This window comes from Hyperolius riggenbachi, chromosome 2 (assembly GCF_040937935.1).
Source record: "Hyperolius riggenbachi isolate aHypRig1 chromosome 2, aHypRig1.pri, whole genome shotgun sequence".
In the NCBI taxonomy this organism is placed as follows: domain Eukaryota; kingdom Metazoa; phylum Chordata; class Amphibia; order Anura; family Hyperoliidae; genus Hyperolius; species Hyperolius riggenbachi.
In genome coordinates, this window is record NC_090647.1 from 480,741,122 (window position 1) to 480,765,608 (window position 24,487).

Consider the following 24,487-nt stretch of genomic DNA (forward strand, 5'->3'; position numbering starts at 1 on the left):
ATAAGATCAGCAAGAAGGAGCAACATAACAAGCCTAACACAAGAGCCTAAGCAAGCTTTCCCTGTCAGCAGCAATTTTCTCTCCCTTCTCTAATTACTGCAGCCACACAAGTGAATGAAATGGCTGACACTGCCTGCCTTTTTATAAGGGGGGGGGGGGGGAGGGGGCTCCAGGAGGGAGTGTAGCCTGATTGGCTACCCTGTGCCTGCTGACTGTGATGTAGAGGGTCAACGTTGACCCTAATGATGTAATATAGGGGGCGGGTCGAACTCGCATAAAGTTCGCGGTTTACCGTAAACGCGAACCACCGAAGTTCGTGCGAATAAGTTTGTGATCTAACCGTTCAGGCCATCTCTACTTCTGGGCCCTCATTAGGGGATAATTTTCCATCTTCTGATTAAAATACATTTTTAGCTCTATGTGTGAGTGTTCTCACATGAGCGATGAGCTTTCTTTCCATTCGGAAACGCAGCTCCTACACCATTTTCTGCGTGTTTGCTCTTCAATACATAGTATAAGGAAATCGCAAAGTGCTTGAAAAAGCGCTTTGAATGGCGATTTTCCTGAGCACTTTTATGAAAAAATACTTTGTATTCATTTCCGGGTTAAGGGTCATTGACTGACTCACGGACGTCAGGAAGTGAAAAAAAAAATCATTGCTTTTCTAAGTGCAATGCGCAGGGAAAAGCGCTTTAAAAAGCGATCAACAACTCACTCAGCGCTTGCGGTTGCACTAGCGATTTGTAATTTGAACAAGGCCTTAACCTCCTTGGCGGTATAATTCCCGTGACTGCTCGGCGGCGGGAGGGTTTTTTTCACATGCGATGGCCGCCGGCGCCACTTGCCCATAAGGAAATTCCGTTCTGAACGGGATTTTCTTGAGGGCTTCCCCCGTCGCCATGGCGACGAACGGAGTGACGTCATCGACGTCGTGACGTCACAGGGAGTCCTGATCCACCCTATAGCGCAGCCTGGCGGCGATTGGCCAGGCTGCGCAAGGGGTATGTGGGGGGGGGCTGTATCGCGGCAGGTAGCGGCGCATCGGTGGTGATCAGACCAAACACGCAGCTAGCAAAGTGCTAGCTGCGTGTTTGAAAAAAAAATTATGCAAATCGGCCCAGCATGGCCTGAGGAATCCTCCACGGTGCGTTACCCCGTGTCCAGCACGGGGTTACCGCTAAGGAGGTTAAAGGACTTACGAGCCCAAATAATAAAAAAAAGTTAAGTACCTGCCTGAAATTTGAATGCACGGAGGATACCATCCGCGCCCTCCGTGCAGTTCCGCCGGGTCCCTGCAGTTAAATTTTCCCCCTGGGCCGCTCCCGACCCCACAGACCGGGTCGGGCTCTCCTGCCTAGCGCTAAATGGCCGCCTGAGCTGGCCGCGGCTGCGCAGTCCACCCCCCCCCCCCCGATCCACACTACAGGATACAGCCTGTAGCGTGGATCGGGGGGGGGGGGGGAGCCCTAGAGCTGCGAAGACGCACTCGCGTCTGTGCGAACTGCGCAGTTGAAGCCAGTGTAGGTGGCTATTTTGCTTTCAAATTTCAGGCCGGTACTTAACTTTTTTTTTTTTTTTTTATTTGGGCTCGTAAGTCCTTCAAAGGGAATACAAGGTACGAGGGATATGGAGGCTGACATGTTTATTTCCTTTTAACCACTTTATCCACCACTACAGTATATCTACGTCCTCATCTATTTGTTTTTTATGTTAACTTAAAAGGACATATTCAGGTTTGTTCATAATTTTATAAAAAAAAATGTAATCTTAAAACTCCTGTAATAGATTAACTATGACAAATGCATTTACCAACTAAAACTCCAGTTCCTCCAAGGGTAGGTGGTGCCAATGTTGAGCGCCTAAGTACTAAGATGTATGTTTTATCTGATGCTATATAAGGTAGGACAATTACCGTATTTACTCGAATACAAGTCGACCTCATGTATAAGTCGACTTCAATACTTAAAGGGACACTTAAGTCAAACAAAAAAAATGAGTTTTACGCATCTGGAGCTTCCAATAGCCCCCTGCAGCTGTCCGGTGCCCTCGCTGTCTCCCTCCGATCCTCCTGGCCCCGCCAGCAGCCACTTCCTGTTTCGGTGACAGGAGCTGACAGGCTGGGGACGCGAGTGATTCTTCGCATTCCCAGACACATTAGCACCCTCTGTGCTGCTATATGGTATATGATATATGCTATAGCAGCATAGATGGCGCTATTGTGGCCAGGAACGCGAAGAATCACTTGGGTCCCAAGTCTGTCAGCTCCTGTCACCGAAACAGGAAGTGGCTGCCGGCGGGGCCAGGAGGATCGGAGGGAGATGGCGAGGGCACCGGACAGCTGCAGCGGGCTATTGGAAGCCCCAGGTGAGTAAAACTCATTTTTTTTTTTTGACTTAAGTGTCCCTTTAACCCTCTTAAACTGGAATTTTTTATTGGCTCAAATATAAGTCTACCCAGCAAAGTTAATGGCTGCACTTGGGGCTCAGGAGGGGTTAATGACTGCACTGCATAAAGTATTGCAGCCATTTACCCCCTCCTGTCCCTTAAGTGCAGCCAATACCTCCTTCAGGCCCCCAAGTGCTGCAATTATTCACTCCCTTTTATGCAGCCCAGTATTTGCCCCTTTCCTTGTTAATTGTTGTGGCCAGGACTTTCACACCTGCGTTTTTTCTTGGCATTTCCTTTCCTCAAAGTATCACTTACCACTAGGTAAATTGCTGCGAATGGGAATGTCACTAGTATTACCGTAGTACACGCATCAATGTGCTCAGTGTTGCCTGTGACTCGTGTATAAGTTGACCCCTATACTTTTTATGAAGTGAATCAGTCCTAAATGTCTAGACTTATACTCAAGTATATACAGTATATATGATGATAAAGCAACGATTCTGGCACATAACTTTTACTATGTTGAACTGTTGAATTACAGGGTTCCTGGCAGGGGACAGAGTGCGTTGTCCATGGCATGGGGCTTGCTTTAATGTAAAGACTGGGGACATAGAAGAATACCCTGGATTGGACAGCTTGCCCTGCTTTAAGGTATTGATATACTCAGATGGACATAGAGTATGTTTGGCTTTAAATTTATATGTAATTATAATTTTTTTTCCTGAAAAGTACACCCAAACATTTATCAGGCTGGGATGAAGATTTTTGGAACAGTTGATCAACTTACTCATATACTTTTGACTTATCTTTGCTACTGAGGGATTAATTCTTTGTTGCCTGCACTGCAGCTCTGCAAAGTCTTTTCATACGTTCCTTTCTAGGCTGTTCCTACCCAGTGCATAATAAAAGGGTTAAATATATTATTACTCACTAAGCTGGGAGAAACTGCTGAACTGTAGTTGCCATGCTGGCCACAAAGAATTCATTTCTCTCAGCAGTGAGAGGAGGAGGGCTGGTTCAGGTGGTCTGCTTTGTGATGGGGAAGAAACTCCCACTCTACTGGCAATAAGGACCTACTGCATGTGTTCTGTCCCGTACTTTGAATTTATTTATTCAAAAGGTACAATGAGCTGCCTTACTGCAACTTTTAAATAATATGCATTAAAAGAATGAACTTTTTAGAGCGTAAATCCATCTTTATCCCTGCCTAGTATCCACGTACCAGTTTTTTTTTTTTTTACATAAGCCAGTTATTGTAGAGAATGGGAAATTTCAGTCAAACTTGAAATCAAACTGTACTCATAGTAAAGGCAAACTGTTCAAATGACATTAGTATATAAAAATCTTAAAGCTGAAGTCAAAGGTCCATGTACACTAGCCCCTGAGTACTTTTCTAGTTAAGAACATTTTAGAATAAATGAGACCAGCAAACAGTGGCGGCTCCAGCTTCAGATTTTTTGGGGGGCTCAAAGGGGGCACAAGGGCTGGCAGGCTGGGCTTGGCGGGGGGAGGGGGGGGGGGGGGGGGGTGTAATGGGCGTGGTCATGATGTCATGTGGGCGGGGCTAACTGTAATGTAGTTGTACCAGCTAACGTAGTTACATAAAAAAAATGAAGTAAACGCACATAGTGACAGCTTTTCACCAGTAAATGCACATAATGATAGACAGCGTTTCCCCAGTAAATGCACATAAGCGACAACTTTTCACCAGTAAATGCACATAATGACAGACAGCCAGTGTCCCCAGCATAGGTAGCCAGGTGTATAGCTGTCCCCAGTATATGTAGTCAGGCTGGTGGTGGTGGGCTGGGGGCCCCAGGGCACCTCAATCCTGACTGGTGGTGGGCGGCCTCAGGCCTGCGTGGCTGGTGGTGGTGGGCTGGGGGCCCCAGGGCAGCTCAGGCCTGGCTGGTGGTGGTGGGCTGGGGGCCCTAGGGCAGCTCAGGCCTGGCTAGTGGCGGTGGGCTGGGGGCCCCAGGGCAGCTCAGGCCTGGCTGGTGGCAGTGGGCTGGGGGCCCCAGGGCACCTCAGGCCTAGCTGGTGGTGTCGGGCTGGGAGGAAGGGCTCAGGCCTGGCTGGTGGTGGTAGGCTGGGGGCCCCAGGGCAGCTAGGGCCTGGCTGGTGCGGTGGTAGGCTGGGGGTCCCAGGGCAGCTAAGGCCTGGCTGGTGGTGGTAGGTAGGTAGGCTGGGGGCCCCAGGGCACCTCAGGCCTAGCTGGTGGTGTCGGGCTGGGAGGAAGGGCTCAGGCCTGGCTGGTGGTGGTAGGCTGGGGGCCCCAGAGCAGCTAAGGCCTGGCTGGTGCGGTGGTAGGCTGGGGGCCCCAGGGCAGCTAAGGCTTGGCTGGTGGTGGTAGGTAGTCTGGGGGCCCCAGGGCAGCTCAGGCCTGGCTGGTGGTGGTGGGATGGGGGGCCCCAGGGCAGCTCAGGCCTGGTGGGAAGGCCTCAGGCCTGGCTGGTGGTGGTGGGATGGGGGCCCCAGGGCAGCTCAGGCCTGGCTGTTGGACTGGTAGGTGGGCTGGGGCCCCAGAGTCAGGCCTGGGGGTTGTTGGTGGTGTTGTGTTCAGCTCAGTCAGGGGGGCAGCTCAGGCCTGGGTGGCTGGTGCAAAAAAAGAAAAAGAAGCCTCAGGCCTGGCTGGTGATGGGTGGGCTGGGGCCCCCTAGGGGCGTGCTCACTCAGAGTCCGGCCTAGGCTAGTGGTGGACTGGTGGTGTGCCTGCTGGTGTTAGGCTCAGGAGGCCTGGGGGGGCTGGGGCAGAAAAACAATTTGGCAGTTGACTGGCTGGCTGGAGAGGACAGCCACCGCACCCACCTTGTCTGAGTTCCGACTTCCAAGTCCTGCTGGCTGTCCTGTCAGCTCCAGCCTCCAGAGTCCAGCCTCCAGTCCCGTGCCGTGCGCTGTCTGTCTGTGGGTCGGTGCCTGGCCTGGGTGTGTGTCACACTGCGTGACTGGCGTGCCGCAGAGAGAGAGTCTGGAGAGTGGCGCAGACACTCTCACTCTCATGTCGGACTCGGCGGCAACTAGCTGGCTGCGCGGCGGGCGGCCAAGTGTCACGTGACGCCGGAACGTCGTCACGTGACACATTTTATAACGCCGCTAGACGCGGCGAGACACCACCACCACTTACCTCCCCCTGGGGCGGGCCGCTATGCATGACTGAGGCTGAGCTGAGCCTGCGCCCGTCCCAGGGTGGAAGCAGCAGACCTGTCGCCAGGGTAGGTGGGTGTGAGTCCGTGGTGGGACTGATTGCTGGGGTGGGTGGTGCCAGCCCAAGCCCTCGCCCTCCAGTCCTCCCAGGCAGCCAGGCTCGCCTCCACTGCAGTGTGCAGACTGCATGACGAGCCGAGGTTGGGTCGGACACTTGCGGCAGCCAGCGGCGGCGGGGGGCTTTGAGGGGGGCTAATGAGTTGCCAGCTGGGGCTGAAGCCTGGGTAAGCCCCAGCGTGGCGCCGCCACTGCCAGCAAACTAATTGGATTTGTAAAAGTTGTCTTTTGCTATGTTGAATAATTAAGGCCTGGGGAACACCAGAAGAGTTTTTCTGAGCGTTTTGAGTTTTTAAATCTGCTGCTAATGTTATCCTATGTGCAGGGCCGTTTCTACCCCCGTGCGGGGCGTGCCGCCGCCCGGGGCGCTGTTAGGAGGGGGGCGCTATAATGGAGGGGGAAGCCGGAGCCGCGGGGAGGGCGGCCCGACCTCTCCCTCCCTCTCCTGGGCGCCCTCCGTGCTCCCCCCTCAGATGCAGAGCGAGCAGCCGGGAAGCGCTGTTTGCAACTCACCTGCCTGGCTCCAAGCGCTGCTCTCTCGCCGCTGGTCTATCTCTTCTCTCTGCATACATGCTGATACACGCGGCTTCCGGCTAAACAGGAAGCCGCGTGTATCCGCAGTATACAGAGAGAAGAGACAGACCAGCGGCGAGAGAGCAGCGCTTGGAGCCAGGCAGGTGAGTTGCAAACAGCGTTTCCCGGCTGCTCGCTCTGCATCTGAGGGGGGAGCACGGAGGGCGCCCGGGAGAGGGAGGGAGAGGTCGGGCTGCCCTCCCCGCGGCTCCGGCTCCCCCCTCCACTATAGGGGACAGATAGCTATCTAACCTATCCTGGGGGCAGCTACCTAATCTAACCTACGCTGGGGGCAGCTACCTAATCTAACCTACGCTGGGGGCAGCTACCTAATCTAACCTACGCTGGGGGGCACCTACCTAATCTAACCTATACTGGGGGGCAGCTACCCATAACCTATCTAACCTATCCTGGGGGCAGCTACCTAATCTAACCTACGCTGGGGGCAGCTACCTAATCTAACCTACTCTGGGGGCAGCTACCTAATCTAACCTACGCTGGGGGGCACCTACCTAATCTAACCTATACTGGGGGGCAGCTACCTATCTAACCTATACTGGGGGGCACCTACCTAATCTAACCTACGCTGGGGGGCACCTACCTAATCTAACATACACTGGGGGGCACCTACCTAATCTAACCTATACTGGGGGGCACCTACCTAATCTAACCTACACTGGGGGGCAGCTACCTAATCTAACCTACACTGGGGGGCAGCTACCTATCTAACCTTCACTGGGGGGCAGCTACCTATCTAACCTACACTGGGGGGCAGCTACCTATCTAACCTACACTGGGGGGCAGCTACCTATCTAACCTACACTTGGGGGCAGCTACCTATCTAACCTACACTGGGGGGCAACTACCTATCTAATCTATACTGGGGGGGGCACCTACCTAATCTAACCTACACTGGGGGGCAGCTACCTATCTAACCTATACTGGGGGCACTTATTTAACCTCTATTGGGGGCACCTACCTAGCTAGCCTATACAGGTGGCCACTATACTGGCTACCTATATTGCAGACACCTACCTAAATAACCTGTACTGGGGCACCTACCTATCTAACTTATACCGGGGGCGCCTGCCTATCTAACCTATACTGGGGGCAACTATACTGGCTACCTATACTGGAGGCATCTACCTGGCTAACCTATAGCGGGGGCAACTATACTGGCTCACCTATGCCTGGCTACCTATACTGGGGTACCTATTCTTGGCTACCTATACTGGGGGGACCTATACTAAGTGCAACTAGACCTGGCTAACCTATACTGCGGGCACCCATACCTTGCTCGCGGGGGGGGGGGGGCGCAATTTTTACACCCTCGCCCTGGGTGCATTTTAGCCTAGAAACTGCACTGCCTATGTGTCTGTGCACACTGGAGCAATGAGGTTTTGTAAAAAACCCCATAGCATTACATTGGGAAGAGCTTTTGAAACCTCTAAAAGCTCTTCCCAATGTAATGCTATGGGTTTTTTTTACAAAACCTCATTGCTCCAGTGTGCACAGACACATAGGATAACATTAGCAGCAGATTTAAAAACTCAAAACGCTCAGAAAAACTCCTCTGGTGTGCACCAGCAGGGGCGTAGCAATAGGGGGTGCAGCGGTAGCGACCGCATCGGGGCCCTTGGGCCAGAGGGGCCCCGAAGGGCCCTCCCTCAACTACAGTATTAGCTTTCTATTGGTCCTGTGCTCATAATAATCACTTCTATAGATACTTTGAATAGTGGTAATCATTAACAAACTGTTTCCCATCCCCTTCTTGCACCTCTGACACTGTAGTTGCCATTGGCAGGTTTTGGTGCACCGTATCAATTGCTATGTATAGAGTGCTTGGGGGGGCCCCATTGTAAAACTTGCATCGGGGCCCACAGCTCCTTAGCTACGCCACTGTGCACCAGGCCTAAGCTTTTGAAGTGTCTTGAAGTTTTCATTGTGACAGACGAAAAAAAATTATTTTTCATTGCTGCCATGCAGCAATTGAAGAACAATGCAATGTCTGTGTGGACATTCCACCGCTCATTGTATACTACAGCACAATGGCAGCCATGGCAGCAGAATGTAAACATTCCACATGGGGCACAAACATTCACATGTATTTATGGACTCTATGAATTATGAATATTCTTATTTACAAAGTTGTATGTTTTACTAACATGGCCTAAAAGTTAATGTATATATGCAGCTTCTTATCGGAGTTTCACAGGCATTACCATGGTAAAGAAATAATTGATGCATGTTATTAGTTTGCATTACAGTATACAGCACTAACACAATTTCTGCAGCGTTTTAATGTGTACATTGAACAATTTATGTGGCACACTGCCCATAAGTGAGTCTGCAGTAGAGTAGGCCTCAGTAGTAGAGTAGGCCCTAGTGAATGGCCATAAGGTTCAGAGTTCAAATTTGGGCCACAACACAATCTGCATGGCGTTTATATGTTCTCTCCATGTTTATGTGAGTTTCCTCTAGGCACACCAGTTTCCTACCACATCCTAAAACAAACACATAAGTTAATTGCAGATAATGTAACACAACAGAGGTGCCCTTGTTGGAGGGGTATTACCCCTTACTTTTCCACATAGAGCGACTTCTTAACCTGAATGGGGTCGGGTCTAAGCTCCTCACCTGCCTATACAGTGGCTGCCTTGGTGGTACACATTAACAATAGTAGGTTTTATTAAATTTGACCTATACATATAACACCATTGTGGGCTCTCAACCTTACTTTTGTTTTCTGAAAGTAACATAAGTTACTTGCTTCCTCTCAAATTTGGCCTTAGGCTTGCACTACGGTAGGGACATTAGAAAAGGACTATGGTAGGGATTAGATTGTGAGCGCCTCTGAAGGGACAGATAGTGCCATAGCTATGTAATCTGTAAAGTGCTGAGGAAGAAGTTAGTGCAACATACAGTAAATACAATATAATAATCCATTTTGGGGAGCAGTCAATTAACCTGTTGTGGCAGCAGAGGCTTCTGTCTTGGCCGGCTGTGCTGCATGTGACAGCACAGGCTCAGGACAGGTCTTCTGTCAACCTTTGATATCCAGATGCTGTATCTCTGACTGGCTACTAGGCCATCTATGAAGTATCTCCCCCATCTTATGTTGCTGATTTTTCTTATAATCCACTAGAGGGAGTAGAGACCATGGGTCACAAAAGGTAGCAAAGGCTGATTTGCCATATAATGAATTGGGCGCAGGCACTAGTATGGTTTCGGTGACTAAGCAGGAAACCTCATGGTGAATTCCCACTAACACAATTGGGGTAACAGCACCCTCTAGGACAGGGGTGCTGAACTCAAATACAAAGCAGGACTGAATTAAACACTGGGGCCTAGTCGCAGGCCAACCTCAATGTCTACTGGCCATAAAGTTCCCTGGTGTTTAATTGCCCCCTCCAACCCCTATACAGTTTGCTGGTTCTAGTGGTCCTTCTCCCTCCCCTATACAGTTCCCTGGTGTCTATTGGTCCTCCCTCCCCTATAGAGTTCCCTGGTGTCTAGTGGCCCCCACCCTCCCCTATATAGTTCCCTAGTGTTTAATGCGTTCCCCCTACCTCTCCTATATGGCTTCCCTGGTGATCTAGGGCTTCACCTCCAATATAGCTTCCCTGGTGGCCTAGAGTGGGCCAAACATAATGTAAAGTGGGAAAACCACAAAAGGGCCACATTTAATGGCTCTGAGGGCCAGATTGGGCCAGAGTTTGACATGTATGCTCTGGAACGCATAGGTTTTAGGTTGTATAATAACTAGGCCCACACTATTCCGCAAATTACAAAGCTTTAAACTTTAAAGGGTGCTGCAACTGTTTACTATGGACTTTGTTGCTGGGTCACCTAAACCATAATAGTTCCATGAAATACTACCCTTATTCAGGTATTTCTGTTGTAACCGAGTTTCCTTCATCTTACATATATCATCCTTTTCTCCTCACACAGGTGACAGTGGAGAATGGCAATGTGTGTCTTGTCACCAGTAAAAAGGTAAGTCGGCAAAGGACAGTATGCATCCTGCAATCTATTTATGTCCTGCAGTCAGCTAAAGGCTCCGTTCTATGTTATCATACAGGCACTGGAGAGTGTAAAGAGAGTGAAAGCTATGAGCAGCCACTGCCCCAGTGACAGAAGTACTGTAGCAATTGTTGGAGCAGGTAAACACTATAGTACACTGTGTGGTCATTCAGGCTGAATTCTCTACTAGATTGGCTATATTACTTCCGCTTTATCTGTGTAAACATGGAACCGTTTAGCTATTATCTGGAACTGCTTGCTTTCTCCCCAAGCCACCTAACGCATTTCCACTGCTGCTTGATCGATGCCCTAATTTTGGACTGCATCCAAGTTATTCAAGCAGGAATATGAACAAACTTATGCATGCAGATAGCTAGCTCCAGAGTCCACTTTACTATCCAACTGTCCTTTCTTTTGCGTGGGTACCCACTGTTTGGTTTGCTCACACTGAAAAAAGTTTATTGGGGAAGGGGTATGAGCGACAGAACCAAAGTAAAATAAAGTCACCTAACTTGAACTAAAAAACAGATAAGAAAATAAAGGGGTGAAATAAAGAAAATAAATCAAAAACAAAAACTTGGAAAAAAAAAAAACTTGCACTACACTCAACTAATTAATCACCTAACTCTCTCACTCTGTCAAACACTAAGCCTGCAGCCTGGCTCTCTCTAACCCTCTCCACACAGCAACTACTAGTACACTACACTACAATCTATCACTCAAACTAACAATCTACTGTCACTCTCTCACAAATACACCTAGCTACTACTACTAATAGCTCACACTCAGTCTAATTCTCTCTCACAGTCTTTAAAAAGACTTTTGTTTTATATACAGTCTTTTTAAAGGGAGGGTCCACGGAGTTGGTTAAAAAAATAAAAATACTAATCCACTTACCTGGGGCTTTCTCCAGCCCGTGGCAGGCAGGATGTGCCCTTGACGCCGCTCCGGAGGCTCCCGGTCTTCTCCGGTGGCTCACCCGACCTGGCCAGGCCGGCTTCCTGGTCGGGCTTCTCCTTGCGATCCAACATGCATCTTACGCGGTTGCGCTGACGTCATCAGACGTCCGATGACGTCAGCGCGACCACGTGAGACGCACGTTGGAGCGTACAAGAGTCCGACCTGGAAGCCAGCCTTGCCAGGTCGGGTGAGCCACCGGAGAAGACTGGGAACCTCCGGAGCAGCGTCGAGGGCATGTCCTGCCTGCCACGGGCTGGAGGAAGCCCCAGGTAAGTGGATTAGTATTTTTATTTTTTTAACTAACTCCGTGAACCCTCCCTTTTAAAAAGACTATTGTTTTATGTTGAAACAACCAATATGGGTCTGTCTCTCCACTCTCCAAAACACCAGACTGAAACCCAAAAGCTTCGTGATTATCGCACCTCTCTTATATACAAAATGGGTGGGATAGCTGATGATAGGTAGCTAGGAGCTGGTTGCTAACGTAGGATTGGTTGGTTTTTGTTAACCACTTGAGGACCGTGGGCTTTAACCCCCTTAAGGACCAGGCACTTTTTTTTCCATTCAGACCACTGCAGCTTTCACGGTTTATTGCTCACTCATACAACCTACCACCTAAATGAATTTTACCTCCTTTTCTTGTTACTAATAAAGCTTTCTTTTGGTGCTATTTGATTGCTGCTGCGATTTTTACTTTTTATTATATTCATCAAAAAAGACATGAATTTTGGCAAAAAAATGATTTTTTTAACTTTCTGTGCTGACATTTTTCAAATAAAGTAAAATTTCTGTATACATGCAGCGCGAAAAATGTGGACAAACATGTTTTTGATGAAAAAAAACCCATTCAGCCTATATTTATTGGTTTGGGTAAAAGTTATAGCATTTACAAACTATGGTGCAAAAAGTGAATTTTCCCATTTTCAAGCATCTCTGACTTTTCTGACCCCCTGTCATGTTTCATGAGGGGCTAGAATTCCAGGATAGTATAAATACCCCCCAAATGACCCCATTTTGGAAAGAAGACATCCCAAAGTATTCACTGAGAGGCATAGTGAGTTCATAGAAGATATTATTTTTTGTCACAAGTAAGCGGAAAATGACACTTTGTGACCCAAAAAAAAAAAGTTTCCATTTCTTCTAACTTGCGACAAAAAAAAAAAAAGAAATCTGCCACGGACTCACCGTTCCCCTCTCTGAATACCTTGAAGTGTCTACTTTCCAAAATGGGGTCATTTGTGGGGTGTGTTTACTGTCCTGGCATTTTGGGTGGTGCCTAATTGTAAGCACCCCTGTAAAGCCTAAAGGTGCTCATTGGACTTTGGACCCCTTAGCGCAGTTAGGCTGCAAAAAAGTGCCACACATGTGGTATTGCCGTACTCAGGAGAAGTAGTACAATGTGTTTTGAGGTGTATTTTTACACATACCCATGCTGGGTGGGAGAAATATCTCTGTAAATGACAATTTCTTGATTTTTTTTACACACAATTGTCCATTTACAGAGAGATTTCTCCCACCCAGCATGGGTATGTGTAAAAATACACCCCAAAACACATTGTACTACTTCTCCCGAGTACGGCGATACCACATGTGTGGCACTTTTTTGCACCCTAACTGCGCTAAGGGGCCCAAAGTCCAATGAGTACCTTTAGGATTTCACAGGTCATTTTTGTTTCAAGACTACTCCTCACGGTTTAGGGCCCCTAAAATGCCAGGGCAGTATAAGAATCCCACTAATGACCCCATTTTAGAAAGAAGACACCCCAAGGTATTCCGTTAGGAGTATGGTGAGTTCATAGAAGATTTTATTTTTGTCACAAGTTAGCGGAAATTGATTTTAATTGTTTTTTTTCCACAAAGTGTCATTTTCCGCTAACTTGTGACAGGAGTATGGTGAGTTCATAGAAGATTTTATTTTTTGTCACAAGTTAGCGGAAAATGACACTTTGTGAAAAAAAAAACAATTAAAATCAATTTCCGCTAACTTGTGACAAAAATAAAATCTTCTATGAACTCACCATACTCCTAACGGAATACCTTTGGGTGTCTTCTTTCTAGAATGGGGTCATTTGTGGATTTCCTATACTGCCCTGGCATTTTAGGGGCCCTAAACCGTGAGGAGTAGTCTTGAAACCAACAAAGTCGCAAAATGACCTGTGAAATCCTAAAGGTACTCATTGGACTTTGGGACCCTTAGCGCACTTAGGGTTGTAAAAAAGTGCCACACATGTGGTACCGCCGTACTCAGGAGAAGTAGTATAATGTGTTTTGTGGTGTATTTTTACACATACCCATGCTGGGTGGGAGAAATCTCTCTGTAAATGACAATCTTTTGATTTTTTTTTTACACACAATTGTCCATTTACAGAGAGATTTCTCCCACCCAGCATATGGGTATGTGTAAAAATACACCCCAAAACACATTATACTACTTCTCCTGAGTACGGATATACCACATGTGACACTTTTTTGCAGCCTAGGTGCGCTAAGGGGCCCAACGTCCTATTCACAGGTCATTTTGAGGCATTTGTTTTGTAGACTACTCCTCACGGTTTAGGGCCCCTAAAATGCCAGGGCAGTATAGGAACCCCACAAGTGACCCCATTTTAGAAAGAAGACACCCCAAGGTATTCCGTTAGGAGTATGGTGAGTTCATAGAAGATTTTATTTTTTGTCACAAGTTAGTGAAAAATGACACTTTGTGAAAAAAAAACAATAAAAATCAATTTCCGCTAACTTTTGACAAAAAATAAAATCTTCTATGAACTCGTCATACACCTAACAGAATACCTTGGGGTGTCTCTTTTTCTAAAATGGGGTCACTTGTGGGGTTCCTATACTGCCCTGGCATTTTACGGGCCCAAAACCGTGAGTAGTCTGGAAACCAAATGTCTCAAAATGACTGTTCAGGGGTATAAGCATCTGAAAATTTTGATGACAGGTGGTCTATGAGGGGGCGAATTTTGTGGAACCGGTCATAAGCAGGGTGGCCTTTTAGATGACAGGTTGTATTGGGCCTGATCTGATGGATAGGAGTGCTAGGGGGTGACAGGAGGTGATTGATGGGTGTCTCAGGGGGTGGTTAGAGGGGAAAATAGATGCAATCAATGCACTGGGGAGGTGATCGGAAGGGGGTCTGAGGGGGATCTGAGTGTTTGGCCGAGTGATCAGGAGCCCACACGGGGCAAATTAGGGCCTGATCTGATGGGTAGGTGTGCTAGGGGGTGACAGGAGGTGATTGATGGGTGTCTCAAGGTGTGATTAGAGGGGGGAATAGATGCAAGCAATGCACTGGCGAGGTGATCAGGGCTGGGGTCTGAGGGCGTTCTGAGGGTATGGGCGGGTGATTGAGTGCCCTAGGGGCAGATAGGGGTCTAATCTGATGGGTAGCAGTGACAGGGGGTGAATAATGGGTAATTAGTGGGTGTTTAGGGTAGAGAACAGATATAAACACTGCACTTGGGAGGTGATCTGATGTCGGATCTGCGGGCGATCTATTGGTGTGGGTGGGTGATCAGATTGCCCGCAAGGGGCAGGTTAGGGGCTGATTGATGGGTGGCAGTGACAGAGGGTGATTGATGGGTGGCAGTGAGAGGGGGTGATTGATGGGTGATCAGTGGGTTATTACAGGGAAGGACAGATGTAAATAATGCCCTGGTGAATTGATAAGGGGGGGTCTGAGGGCAATCTGAGCGTGTAGGCGGGTGATTGGTTGCCCGCAAGGGGCAGATTAGGGTCTGATCTGATGGGTAACAGTGACAGGTGGTGATAGGGTGTGATTGATGGGTGATTGATGGGTAATTAGTGGGTGTTTAGAGGAGAGAATGGATGTAAACACTGCGCTTGGGTTGTGATCTGATGTCGGATCTGCGGGCGATCTATTGGTGTGGGTGGGTGATCAGATTGCCCACAAGGGGCAGGTTAGGGGCTGATTGATGGGTGGCAGTGACGGGGGTGATTGACGGGTGATTGACAGGTGATTGACAGGTGATCAGGGGGGATAGATGCATACAGTACACAGGGGGGTCTGGGGGGGGGGGGGTCTGGGGAGAATCTGAGGGGTGGGGGGGTGATCAGGAGGGGGCAGGGGGGGGGGGTAAAAAAAAAATAGCGTTGACAGATAGTGACAGGGAGTGATTGATGGGTGATTAGGGGGGTGATTGGGTGCAAACAGGGGTCTGGGGGGTGGGCAGGGGGGTGGTCTGATGGGTGCTGTGGGCGATCTGGGGCAGGGGGGGAGAAATCAGTGTGCTTGGGTGAGACATAGGGTGGCTGCAGCCTGCCCTGGTGGTCCCCTTCGGACACTGGGACCACCAGGGCAGGAAGCAGCCTGTATAATACACTTTGTAAACATTACAAAGTGTATTATACACTTTGTATGCGGCGATCGTCGGGTTAACATCCCGCCGGCGCTTCCGTATGGCCGGCGGGATGTTGCGGCGGGTGAGCGGAGACGGGCGCCGGCGGAGGATCGCGTCACGGATGACGCGATCGCTCTGCCCATGCCCCTACAAGGACCGCCGCCATTTGTCAATACGGCGGTCCTTGCGGGGTCCACTTCCCAGCCGCCAATTGTCAATACGGCGGTCGGGAAGTGGTTAAGATTTTTTTTTTTTTAAATGCAGAAATCTGCATGTTTTAAGCTTCTGTGATGGGTCTATCCCTTCCGATCCTTCTGCTTGGCTTAAAAATTCTGCTTAACAGTAAATTTAAGCTTTTACACGCTTCTGATTGGCTTTTTATTTCCGATGGCTCTAAATTCTGTCGAAATTCTGCATAGAAATTTCGCTATTTACCGATTACCGCTATAGATGTTCCGTTCCAGCTCACCGGAACGGAACTGCCAATTTCCGGCCGGAATCGCGGAAATCTCAATTCCGCAGAATCCAACGAGCAACCCTACTTGTAAACTCCTGAAAACATTTAAAAGCCAAACAAAATAAAAGTTACAAAGACCTTAGTCTGTAACCGGAAATCTATTTTGTCTAAATGCATTCTGATCCACCACTGGATCCATCCTCATCAACTTCACTAGAGAAGCGTGCCAAGCACATGGGGCCTGCTGCCATGCACATACACTGAGAAAAAAAACCTTTGACTTATTGAGGAGGTGACCCAGAGCAAGCATGAATGTCGGAGATTTAGACGTGACCTGGTTTGACGCTTTCTTCCCGTTACTGACTCTCTATGCAGTGAATCTGTGGGATAAGAACTCATATTTCTGCCATGGTTGGCTAACTTGGGGTCTTCTTCAGCAGCCAGGTTTGGCAGTTGCTTTTTTTGCCTTCCAGAAAGGGGGGTGTCAAGAGCTTGATTTCTGTCAAAACCACTCTCTGTATGGAGTTTATATGTTCTCACTGTGTATGAGTGGGCTTCACTGGGTTGGTGTACTTTAATACCACAATACTGGAGAGTAGTTGTGTTGGGAGTAGAGACTGATGTGAATGGTTCAGCGTTTTCTGTGAAGTGCTCTAGTATATATTGGTGCTATGTACAGTTAATAGTTAAAAAATAAAATTACTTCTCATGGTTTCTTTCACTATAGGTCCTGCTGCCCTGGTTTGTGCAGAAACCCTGCGCCAGGAAGGTTATAAAGGGAAGATTGTCATGGCGACCAGAGAAAAGCACTTACCCTATGACAGACCAAAACTTAGCAAGGTCTGTATAACACTAAAGCTGGGAACTTACCAGAAGATGGATCGGAGAACCTACAGTGATGTGACCCAACAAATGAGCGTTCCTTGATCTATCTTCTACTGGGTGGACATGTGACTATCGTGATTACCGCATGTTGCAAAAGACCATCAAACGTACCCATGGTCATAAAGATCACAGAAATGATCGCTGTTCATAGAGCAAGTTACACATCATGGAAAAAGTCGCAGCCAAAATCATTGCGTGGTTATGGGCCTTAAAGTGTACCTGAGATGGGGAGAGGGTAAAAATGTATACATACCTCGGGCTTCCTCCAGCCCCCTCCAGGCTAATCGCTCCCTCCTCCGTCATCTGGATCATGTGAAACTGGCTCTGAAAAGTCCTCCGGTCGGGGCCTGACGGAGCAGGCGCAGTGTGGTCGCGCGTGCTCCCCATCGTCCTCCCAGCCACAGAACCATGATGGGGCATGGCCGAGATGCGCTTGCTCAGTGCAACATGGACCGGAGGACTTTCCATGGACAATTTTAAAAGATCCAGGAGGCGGAGGAGGGTGGAGAGAAAAGACCATCAAACGTACCCATGGTCATAAAGATCACAGAAATGATCGCTGTTCATAGAGCAAGTTACACATCATGGAAAAAGTCGCAGCCAAAATCATTGCGTGGTTATGGGCCTTAAAGTGTACCTGAGATGGGGAGAGGGTAAAAATGTATACATACCTCGGGCTTCCTCCAGCCCCCTCCAGGCTAATCGCTCCCTCCTCCGTCATCTGGATCATGTGAAACTGGCTCTGAAAAGTCCTCCGGTCGGGGCCTGACTGTGCAGGCGCAGTGTGGTCGCGCGTGCTCCCCATCGTCCTCCCAGCCACAGAACCATGATGGGGCATGGCCGAGATGCGCTTGCTCAGTGCAACATGGACCGGAGGACTTTCCATGGACAATTTTAAAAGATCCAGGAGGCGGAGGAGGGTGGAGAGAAAGCGATTAGCCTGGATGGGGCTGGAAGAAGCCCAAGGTATGTATAAAACTTTTCTTCCCATTCATCTCAGGTTCTCTAAGTGAATCGCCTGTCATTGTAGTACAAAGATTGTGGCTTTATATTTTGTCTATACTTAAGTGGTTAAATAACAAGGAATAATCGTGATTATGTATTAAATAATTCCTCTCCATTAACGGACAGCCCCTTTGCCCTCCTCCGCTCTATGAAGTGGCAGGGAAGCTTCTCTCGGGAGGGGAGGGGAGCAATTTTAGTTTAGTTTTAATGCCCGGTGGGGGTTTCATATTAGCAAACCCCTGGAGTGATAACCCAGGGGCTGCTCCAAAGACATTATGCAGTGGTCAATTTTTAGCTCCACACTATTCAGAGCTGCTTTTGTACAAAAACAGATTACATGGTCCATAATAATTTGAGTGGCTATCAAGTAATTTTTATGGGTTTCTTTGCCTATCAAAACCTTTTGAAATTGCTTCAGCAAAGCTGAAGGAGAGATGCAGTCAGAAAAACACAAAGCAAAGACATGAAGAAAGTGGACCTTGATGTCTATGGTAGGGGCAGGTGGCTTTTGCTCAAGAGTCCTTACATCTGATGGTCCCATAATATCTAACTACACCACGGTTACTGCACCTTATCTTGCAGAGGTGTCAAACCTAAATACAAAGTGGGCTAAAATTGAGCTTTGGGACCAAGTCGTAGGACAACCTCAATGTCGAGTGGCCACTTCTTTCCCTTATAAAGTTTCCTGGTGTCTAGTGGCCCCCTTCCCTCTCCTATAGAGTTCCCTGGTGTCTAGTGCTTTCATCCTCCCCATATGGCTTCCCTGGTGATCTAGGGCTTACCCTCCTATACAGTTTTTCTGGTGGTCTAGAGTGGGCCAAACATAATGCAAAGTGGGGAAACCACCTGAGAGACAAATCTGATGGCTCCGAGGACCAAATTTAGCCCACGGGCCGGAGTTTGACATGAACGCAGTAGTGTAAAAGTGGAGAATAACACTATAACAAATGTGCCTTCAATGCATATTCATAGCAGGTAAACTATAGATATTTTAATAATCCTTATTCTGTAAACGAAAACTTTTGTTAACCCGATCTCTGCAACCGACATTTCTCAGGCGCCCAAATTTCCTGTCGGGCGCTCAATAGCCGATATTTTGCATTGCAGTCTATGGTGGCGCCCTTTTTGTCCACTAGCCATATGGGCCCTTTTTTACTGCTTCCTAATGTTACACTGTAATAGTGAATTCTATTAGTATATTTCAGTCCTGACGACCTTCATATTTTGGGTTCTGTTCTTGAAGACAGATCCTCTAATACTGGAAATGTTGCATGCGTTTGTTTGTATACACACTTGTTTTTTTAACCCCATTATCATTATTTGTGATTTATATGATCTTCCATGGCGCTGAGTTAAGTGAGTTGTTTTTTGATGTAGAATCTCCCTTAACTATTTCACATTCCTGGACGTGAAACTCACGTCCAGGAAGCCATGTGCGCTCCTGCGCGTCCACGCGGCCGATCGCGCGCGTGCACGCGCGCGATCGGCCGGCGGTTTGTTAGCCAGTGAATCAGTGAATCGGGCAACGGTGCCCGATCACTGATTCCTCTCCCCCGCAGAAAAAGCGACAGCTTCTCTCGGAAGCTACGCTTTTTCTGCCTCCTATGTCGCTCTAAGCGTACGTGGTACGCTTAGAGTGACGTCACTGTAAACAACTCATGGCTGCCATCTTGTGGCCAAAAAGTAAACTACATCTAAATGTTAAATAAAAATAAAAATACACATATATTTACAAAAAAAATACAATTTCAATCCCACCCTCCCAAAAATACCCACATAAAATGTTTAATTAAAAAAAACAAAAAACATTACAATTAAAAAAAAAAAAAAAAACACAAATATTTACCTAAGGGTCTAAACTTTTTAAATATCTATGTAAAGATGAAATATTTCTTTTTTTTTTTTATTATAAGCTTGTAAATAGTGATGAATGCAAAACGGAAAAAATGCACTTTTATTTCCAAATAAAATATTGTCGCCATACATTGTGATAGGGACATAATTTAAATGGTGTAATAAACGGGACAAATGGGCATATACAATACGTGGGTTTTAATTATGGAGGCATGTATTATTTTAAAACTATAATTGCCGAAAAGTGAGAAATAATGATTTGTTTCCGTTTTCTTCTTATTCTTCCTTTTAAAATGCATTTACAGTAAAGTGGCTCTTAGTAAAATGTACCCCCCAAAGAAAGCCTAATTGGTGGCGGAAAAAACAAGATATAGATCAGTTCATTGTGATAAGTAGTAATAAAGTTATAGGCTAATGAATGGGAGGTGAACATTGTTCGGATGCATGAAGCGAAAAACGACTGAATGCGAACTGGTTAATGATCACAAAAATCTGTGTTCAGGTAATGAACGCGAAGGCAGAAGATATCTACTTAAGACCAAAAGAATTTTACACTGAACATGGTATTGAAGTATGGACAGAAAAAGAGGTAATCATTTATTGTAGCTACTCCATATACATTGAATACTCTTGAATTGGTGCTTGCATTGGAAACACTGTTTTTTTCTCTGTGGGGTCACTTTAAGAATTGATACTTTCCTAGTGGTTCTGGGTCACCATCAGGGGTGCAGCTAGGCCTAGACAAACCAAGTGTCCGCTTGGGGCCTCACCCACAGCAGGGGCCTCCCACGCTGCCAGGCCCATTCTGTCTGTGACTTATATGACTGCCCCTTCCTCCCCGTCACTTACACACAGACCTCAGATCAGCAACAATGTGAACAGAGGGGAGAGCGACGCAGTGACCACGGAGTACACTGCAGATGCAAAAGGGAAGTAATTGCTCATTTCCTGCATTTGATCTGGGCCACGTGGTTACTATGTGCTGCTCTCCTCTTTTCGGTCTGCTGCCGATCTGCAGGTGTGTGAATGTTGGGGATGGGGAGTCAGAAGGCTGTTACATACCTCCACTGACATCAATGCCTTCCATATATGGCAAGGGGCACCTTTGGCTACCTATATATGGGGGTTGCTACCTATACTGGGAGGGGGGGGAGGTGCGCCTTTGGCTACCTTCCTATACTGGAGGACTTCCTATTGGGAGGGGGCACATTTGGCTTCCTGTGGGAGAAGGGGCCTCTGATGGGGGGGGGGGGGTAATTGTGTGCCGCTTGGGGCCACAAAAACCTTAGCAGCACCCCTGTTCACCATGAGTTATCTGGGTATTACTTAGTACTGGTCTAAGCCCTATCCCATATAGGCATATAAATCCATACCATGCACTGATGAGGACCAGAAAGCCCGAAACAGGCTATGTGTATGTTGGGTTGATGTGGCTCTGTAAAATGTATTAGCTACAGGGCCACTATACACAAACTGATCTGGATGTGCAGACTTACAGTACTTTCAGGGGCATAAAGAGATGATTTGCATATTCAGGAGTGATGCATCATGGGAAACCACAGTACCACACGTAAAACTAAATTATCACAAATACTGTACCTTCTATTTTAAGGAGGCAAAATTACACTTAATATGTTAAATCCCTAAAAGCTTAAATTCTTATCATTTCAAGTACAGTTAGGTCCGTTTTCCACCAGCTGCGCTCTCATTCAATAATTGTGCGTTCACGTTTTGCCGATCGCAAGGTCACCACAATTAACATGTTAATTGCAGTGCCCCTTTTCCACTGGTACGCTTATTTTCACGGCGATGCGGGAAAGTGCTGCATGCAGGATTTTTGTGTGCTTGCAATCGACTGCTATAGCAGCCAATCGTGAGAGTTGCTAAATTGCAGGGAACAGTGCACAATTATTATTATTGATTTATAAATTGTCAAGAAAGTCTGGGGTGCTGTCCAAGGGAAGAAACCAGCATGGGGCACATAATAATCCATACAATGGAATACACCAGCCTTTCTCAACTTTTTTACCCTGGAGGAACCCTGGAAATAACATTTGGACCTCAAGAAACCCCTGCAAACAATTTTTTTTATCCTGAGGAACCCCTGCATTTATTTTGCAGGAGAGGCGTGGTCTTTAAAAGTAGGTCAGGCTGTTCATTTTACTACCCCCTATTACACTGCCACTTATTATACTGTCTCCTTATCATGGTGCTTTTTATTTCAGCTCATTATTATTCTGACCCCCAATTTAATGCTTCTTTTTACAGTACTGCCTATTATAATGTGTTTTATTATACTCCTCCCCCCCCCCCCCCCCCCGGATTGAAAAAGCCTGGAATTACAGTGACCAGATTTTTTCTTGGCTCAACCTGGGACAGAGGTGGCGTGTGTGTGTGTGTGGTGGTAGTACGGCAGATTTTTCTTCAACTCAACCTGGGACAGAGGTGGTGGTGTGTGTGTGTGTGTGTGTGTGTGTGTGTGTGTGTGTGTGTGTGTGTGTGTGTGTGTGTGTGTGTGTGTGTGTGTGTGTGTGTGTGTGTGTGTGTGTGTGTGTGTGTGTGTGTGTGTGGTGGTGGGGGGGTAGTACGCTGCACCAAAAAATGGGCGTGTCCATGATCACAGTAGGAAAATGTGGATGGAGTGAACTGTAATGTAACTCTGAGGCAGTGGGCCAGAGTTTCCTCCCGAAACCCAGATAGGCAATGTGACCCTAAAGGTAATTAGGCCATGTTCCCCAGACACATGAGTTAAAGCAGTGTTCCCACAATGATGTGGTGAAATGGGAGATTTGCATCATGGATGACAGTCCATGACATGACATGACTATTTAGTCTGTAAAGTGCTGCAGAAGATGCAAGTGCTACATAAATACATAATGATATGGTGGGACATTACACTTTGACTATGGCCGGGATTGGATTGTAAGCTCCACCAAGGACATGACTACATTCTCTGTCAAGTGCTGCCTTAGATGCCAGTGCTATATAAATACATAATAATATCGTAGGGCATTAGACTATGACTATGGTGGGATTAGATTGTGCATGTAATCTGCAGAAGCTGCTGATGCTACAGTATTAGCATACCATTTAATAACGGTGAGCCCACAACATGCCAAATGCTGCAACAATAACCCCAAAGTAGAAAATGCAGTCTCTATGACCATCAAATAACTGCAGCAACTGTTACCTCTGACACAGGAACTGCAATAACCGTTACCTCTGACACATGAAATGCATTAGAAAACGATTACTCCGACTCCGCAAACAGTAAATAAGGCAAACATTACCTCATGCGGCCAGAGTCTCACGGCTGGGACACCAAGCGGCCAAAGGTGGGACATAACCTGGGACACATTGCAGCCTGGGACAGGGGACCCTGAACCTGGGACGTGTCCCAAGTAAAATGGGACGTCTGGTCAGTGTACTGGAATACACTAATATACAAAATAAAAGGACTGTATTTTGTATATTACACAAGAAAATTGCACTTCGATTGCGCCTTTAGACTGCATGTAGTAGTTGTGAGGCTGTGGTAATACCCAATGCGCCAACTCATCACAAATATGGATTTATCTTGCAGGATTTTTTCCATAAATTCATTCCAACTGGGTGAAAAATATAGATTGTAAATCCTCCATAAAAATTAGGCAAACAAAACATGATTTCAATGAGGATGATGGTTACACCTAAGACCAGATCCAGAAGCATCCCTTTTCTATTTTAGTGCCCTGCAAAGATATTTCCAACTGCCTAAAATGGAAAACTCTACAACAAATGTTGCATTTACCGTTTTCCTGCTTCTCTGATTCTTGGCTTTTTGTTGGGTGCAGACTTTTTATGTGGAGCATCAATGCCCCCTTCTGGTTGTTGCTGGTATTATAATTTTTGGAAGACTTCATGGTAAGGAACTAAAATCTTTCTGTCCACAAAAGCAGGACATTTTTAACCAGATGATACAATTTATTGGCTAACTAAAAAGGACAAGAGCTAATAAGCCTTCTTCAGACTCCCGTAGGCTGTCAATTATGTTATAACGCACAACTTGTGCAGGTCCTTCTAAAAAAAAATTAGCATATTGTGATAAAGTTCATTATTTTCTGTAATGTACTGATAAACATTAGGCTTTCATATATTTTAGATTCATTACACACAACTGAAGCAGTTCAAGCCTTTTTACTGTTTTAATATTGATGATTTTGGCATACAGCTCATGAAAACTCAAAATTCCTATCTCAAAAAATTAGCATATTTCATCCAACCAATAAAAGAAAAGTGTTTTTAAAACAAAAAAAAAAGTCAACCTTCCAATAATTATGTTCAGTTATGCACTCAGTACCTTGTCGGGAATCCTTTTGCAGAAATGACTGCTTCAATGCGGCGTGGCATGGAGGCAATCAGCCTGCGGCACTGCTCAGGTGTTATGGAGGCCCAAGATGCTTCGATAGCGGCCTTAAGCTCAACCAGAGTGTTGGGTCTTGGGTCTCTCAACTTTCTCTTCACAATATCCCACAGATTCTCTATGGGGTTCAGGTCAGGAGAGTTGGCAAGCCAATTGAGCACAGTAATACCATGGTCAGTAAACCATTTACCAGTGGTTTTGGCACTGTGAGCAGGTGCCAGGTCATGCTGAAAAATGAAATCTTCATCTCCATAAAGCTTTTCAGCAGATGGAAGTATGAAGTGCTCCAAAATCTCCTGATAGCTAGCTGCATTGACC

General features: G+C 46.9%; 1 protein-coding gene across 3 annotated transcripts in view; it reads left to right on the top strand.

Annotated features, from left to right (window-relative positions):
* Positions 1–24,487, top strand: part of LOC137544906 (apoptosis-inducing factor 3-like) — a 234,219-nt gene that overhangs the window by 132,096 nt on the left and 77,636 nt on the right. For all 3 annotated transcript variants that reach the window (XM_068266005.1, XM_068266006.1, XM_068266004.1), the window contains 5 exons: positions 2,930–3,039; positions 10,174–10,218; positions 10,304–10,385; positions 16,751–16,863; positions 20,270–20,356. In XM_068266005.1, coding sequence (XP_068122106.1) covers positions 2,930–3,039; positions 10,174–10,218; positions 10,304–10,385; positions 16,751–16,863; positions 20,270–20,356 — 437 coding nt within the window. The remainder of the gene's footprint in view (positions 1–2,929; positions 3,040–10,173; positions 10,219–10,303; positions 10,386–16,750; positions 16,864–20,269; positions 20,357–24,487) is intronic.